At 48.5% G+C, this 5,153-nt stretch overlaps 1 protein-coding gene across 1 annotated transcript in view; it reads right to left on the reverse strand.

The window, feature by feature from the left end:
- Positions 1-275: 275 nt before the first annotated feature.
- The window catches only part of LOC115206761 (neuroligin-3), a 21,581-nt gene continuing 16,703 nt past the window's right edge, over positions 276-5,153 (reverse strand). Inside the window, exons 4-5 of the mRNA XM_029773964.1 lie at positions 1,489-1,723; positions 276-1,135 (exon numbers count right to left, since the gene is read on the reverse strand). Coding sequence (XP_029629824.1) covers positions 494-1,135; positions 1,489-1,723 — 877 coding nt within the window. The 3' untranslated portion in view covers positions 276-493. The remainder of the gene's footprint in view (positions 1,136-1,488; positions 1,724-5,153) is intronic.

The following is a 5,153-nucleotide window of genomic DNA, read 5'->3' on the forward strand; positions in this document are numbered from 1 at the left end:
CTCCCCTGTCAGTCTGCTTAAAAAGGCTTTTAAAATGACTCTTAGAAGAAAAACACAGCAGAAAGGACCCCTCCTTCCTCAGCCCCATCCCATCGAGGCAGGGAGGAGTAGCAGTTTGATTTTGGCAGCTCTGCACAACTTGACATCCCCACAGAAAGCAGAGAGCTCTCCTCTCCTCTCCTCTCCTCTCCTCTCCTCTCCTCTCCTCTCCTCTCCTCTCCTCTCCTCTCCTCTCCCCTCCCCTCCCCTCCTCTCCTCTCCCCTCCCCTCCTCTCCTCTCCTCTCCTCTCCTCTCAGACACTCTCCGTCCTCTTCTTGGTAGTAAAAGTCTAGTTAAATCTCTTGACTTTTTAATCCCACTCACTGCCTTCCCTCTCCTCTCCTCTCCTCCCCTCCCCCCAAACCCTTTCCCTGTGATATTTATAAAACAGAATCCTCTTCTCCTCCTCCATTACCCTCCCTCTCCTCCACCATCCCCCTCTCCTCCGTAAAGCTATACCCGGGTGGTGGAGTGGGAGTGGGGCAGGCCGGTGGAGTTGAACCCGGCTGTGAAAGTGTTGTAAGGGTGCAGGTTGGGCATCCCCACCAGAGAGTTTGGGATCATGGTGATGGTATTGGGGGTCATCAGAGGGATGTCGTCTGGTGACCTCCGCAGGGTCAGAGTGTAGTCGGGAAGCGAGGCCAGACGCAGCCCTCCGTCATTCCCCGGGTTCCCCACCCCCATCGCCTCACACTCGTGGTGCGTCTGGTTGATCTGCAGGGACATGATCTCCTCCTCGTTGGGACGCTGGTGGTGGCCGATGTCGTTGGACGTAGCCTGGCCGTGGCGGGTCTGTGGGCTGGGTTGACCGCGGCGACCCCCCAAAGCCTCCCTCCGTTTATCCTTCCGGTAGTAAAGCGCTGCGAAGGCTAGAACGTTGAGGAAGAGCAGCGAGGCTCCCACGGCGATGGTGACGCTGAGCTCCGTAGAGTAGTCCCTGGGGTTTTCTATGACCAACGGGCCGGTCTCCTCGTCTCCGTTCCACGCCTCATTATCCTCGTTGTTGTAGGCCGGGGACATGGGGGGGCGCTTGGTGTTGAAGGGCCACGTCTTCTTAGTGGACAGGGCGTTCTGGGTCGTCTCGGACGGGGGGACCTTCAAATCAAATCAAACATATTACAAGCATATCTTATCCAGAGCGACTTGTTACAGTCAGTGCATTCAACTAAGGTAGGTAACACAACCATATATCGAGTCAAATCAAAGTTTAGTTGAAAGTATATTTATAATTTATAACACACATTCCAGTAAACCAATCAAATGAAAGACAGGTGTGAGTTAAAGAGATGTAGCAGTACCTTGGTGGTGGTAGAGGTGTAGTGGAACATGTCGTGGAGGTTATACAGGTGTGAGTTAAAGAGATGTAGCAGTACCTTGGTGGTGGTAGAGGTGTAGTGGAACATGTCGTGGAGGTTATACAGGTGTGACTTAAAGAGATGTAGCAGTACCTTGGTGGTGGTAGAGGTGTAGTGGAACATGTCGTGGAGGTTATACAGGTGGGGCACCAGGTGTTTCCAGAAGGCCACCTTGGTGGCTCGGTAGTGGTCCCTGACGCGGGGCTTCAGGCCGATATGGAGGTACAGCTGGTCCTGGGGGTTGTACTTAGACCAGGCTACTTCCTCAAAGCGGTTAGCCTTGGTGTGGATGAACTTAGTGTCCTGAGGAACAGGCTTGTTGGGGTCCCTGATTCGAGAGAAAGAGAGCGTTAGTATCTGGTCTCAGTGTGTACCCTGTAGAAGGTCATCTGTCACTTATACTATTGACATTTGAAGATGTTGACTAGCAAGAGAATAATCCACAATTTGTACACACAGTATGTCTAAATACATTACAAATCTGCCTTTTAGCCTTCTCTCTCTCAGTACAACAAGGAGCAGCATCCCTGACCGTCTGTTACTCTCCCAGCTACCTCACTGTTCAACTTAACTCAGGTCTGGTGCACCATCCCATCAACAACCTTAGAAAAGAGGATGTCTTCAGGACGTCTTCTCATCGCCGGAAGCTTTTCACGAAACAGATAGACTACTGCAGGGTAGACAACCCGGTTCCTGGAGTGTCACAGCTACTGCAGGGTAGACAACCCTGTTCCTGGAGTGTCACAGCTACTGCAGGGTAGATAACCCTGTTCCTGGAGTGTCACAGCTACTGCAGGGTAGACAACCCTGTTCCTGGAGTGTCACAGCTACTGCAGGGTAGATAACCCTGTTCCTGGAGTGCTGCAGCTACTGCAGGGTAGACAACCCTGTTCCTGGAGTGTCACAGCTACTGCAGGGTAGATAACCCTGTTCCTGGAGTGTCACAGCTACTGCAGGGTAGATAACCCTGTTCCTGGAGTGTCACAGCTACTGCAGGGTAGATAACCCTGTCCCTGGAGTGTCACAGCTACTGCAGGGTAGACTACCCTGTTCCTGGAGTGTCACAGCTACTGCAGGGTAGACAACCCTGTTTCTGGAGTGTCACAGCTACTGCAGGGTAGATAACCCTGTTCCTGGAGTGTCACAGCTACTGCAGGGTAGACAACCCTGTTCCTGGAGTGTCACAGCTACTGCAGGGTAGACAACCCTGTTCCTGGAGTGTCACGGCTACTGCAGGGTAGACAACCCTGTTCCTGGAGTGTCACAGCTACTGCAGGGTAGACAACCCTGTTCCTGGAGTGTCACAGCTACTGCAGGGTAGACAACCCTGTTCCTGGAGTGTCACAGCTACTGCAGGGTAGACAACCCTGTTCCTGGAGTGTCACAGCTACTGCAGGGTTTTGTCCCAACTAGGCATCACACCTGACCAACTGAGCTAATCGATCAGTTCAGTGATTGCATAAATTCAATAAGACACCTGGTCTTCTTCAAAAACAGGAAGTACTTGCGGTCCTCCAGGACCAGGGCCGCCTACCGCTGGCCTGCTGTATGAATACGTCAGCGTGCTGTAGCTGTAGTTTGATAACCCAACAGCAGCTCTGCCCTCTCTGGTAATTTCTTAGACAAGGTGGCACAGTGAGCATTAACATCCAGTATTCTCATGTAAAATTAACCTTATTAATCAACACTAAAACGGGTGGGGGCTGTGAAACCGTGACAGAGTGTGCAGTTCCGCTACTGTCCTGAAGGGGTCAGTGTTTCTCTTTTGAGAGGAGTGAAGGCTGGCTGGCTGGCTCACTCACTGACTGTTAGCTAACCCCAGATGGGTACCAATTTCAATTACAGGAGCCTATTGATTTATTGACTGTATTAACATTTGGCATTCTCCCATAATCCCAGTTCTCCTTGTTGTCTGCTTGCTGTACAATGTCGAAAGGGAGTGGGAGTTTGGACGAGAAGAGGTCTGTGAAGTGTTCATTATGAACTAGGTTCTGCAGTAGAGGGAAAAGGGTTTTGTGAGAACAAATAAACCCTCAACTGTAACCTTGAGAGTGTAGAGAGTACAATTCATAGAACCAAAACCAAAGAAACAACTTTAGGGGTGTATGAGGACCTAAGAAACTAAGAGACGTGTAATATCCCTGAATGGAGTGTACAGTACTTCATAGTATTGTAATATCCCTGAATGGGGTGTACAGTACTTCATAGTATTGTAATATCCCTGAATGGGGTGTACAGCACTTCATAGTATTGTAATATCCCTGAATGGGGTGTACAGTACTTCATAGTATTGTAATATCCCTGAATGGGGTGTACAGTACTTCACAGTATTGTAATATCCCTGAATGGGGTGTACAGTACTTCACAGTATTGTAATATCCCTGAATGGGGTGTACAGTACTTCACAGTATTGTAATATCCCTGAATGGGGTGTACAGTACTTCATAGTATTGTAATATCCCTGAATGTGGTGTACAGTACTTCATAGTATTGTAATATCCCTTATTGTGGGGTACAGTACTTCATAGTATTGTAATATCCCTTATTGTGGGGTACAGTACTTCATAGTATTGTAATATCCCTTATTGTGGGGTACAATACATCACAGTATTGTAATATCCCTGAACGTGGTGTACAGTACTTTATAGTATTGTAATATCCCTGTGCGTGGTTCTGAATTCCGTGGCCTCTAGGACTCCAACTTAGTTTGGGATTTGGGGATTTTGTTATATTGTTTATCTGGCACTGTGTGGTGGTTGGCAGTTGAAAAAGCTACAAGCACAAAAACCCACAGAATTAAAACAACAGCAGAAGAATTCACACTCTATATCCATCCTCCCCCTTTTTCTGCTGTCAATTTTCCTTTTTCAGGTCAGTGCTTCTGGGAGAAGGAGAGCGGGAGAGAGTGAGAGAACGAGCGAGAGAGGCAAATTGAGATGGCTGGAGCCAAATCCCCTGGTGTAGCCCTGGTGTCAGTGAAGCAGCCTAAATAACCTATTTCATTAGGTGAGTAATGATCCCTGATGGATATTGACAGGCTGACTATGATGACTTTGTAGCTGAATATCAGTAATTAGGTTTCAGAGCAGCGCCTGGCTGGGCAGTGGAGGTAAGGTCATATTGATCTCCCCAGTCAGAGTGGAGGCTACATGACAGAGAACTGAACAGAACAGGATGTCAATGGAGAGTAGCCTGATGTCTCTCCCTCTCTCTCTCTCTCTCTCTCTGTCTCTCTCTCTCTCCCTCTCGCTCTCTCTCTCTCTCGCTCTCTCTCTCTCTTTCTCTCCTCCACCCCCTCGCTCCATCCCTCAGTAGTTTATGAATTCTCCCAGCAGCTCAGAGAATAGAACAGAGTAGAACCAATCAGAGAGACCAGGTCAATCTTACTTAATGGGAATTCCTGGCATCTCCATAACACCGCAAATGGCCCCCTGTTGTGTCCCAAATGGCACCCTACACCCTATGGCCCAAAAGTAGTGCACTAGCTTTATCGGGAATAGGGTGCCATTTTGGACACCAACCCTTCTCCTCTTACCCCATTAGGATCAATCTACCAAATTGCAAACTATATAAAAGGTACCTAGGCCCTCTGATCAATTCATGAGAGATCTCTTAAATCCATGCACACATTAGGGAACTAAAAGGCTTTGGAGGAGACTAAATTCAACAAAAAAAGAAACGTCCTCTCACTGTCAACTGCGTTTATTTTCAGCAAACTTAACGTGTGTAAATATTTGTATGAACAAAACAAGATTCAA

This window comes from Salmo trutta, chromosome 13, assembly GCF_901001165.1.
Source record: "Salmo trutta chromosome 13, fSalTru1.1, whole genome shotgun sequence".
Lineage (NCBI taxonomy): Eukaryota > Metazoa > Chordata > Actinopteri > Salmoniformes > Salmonidae > Salmo > Salmo trutta.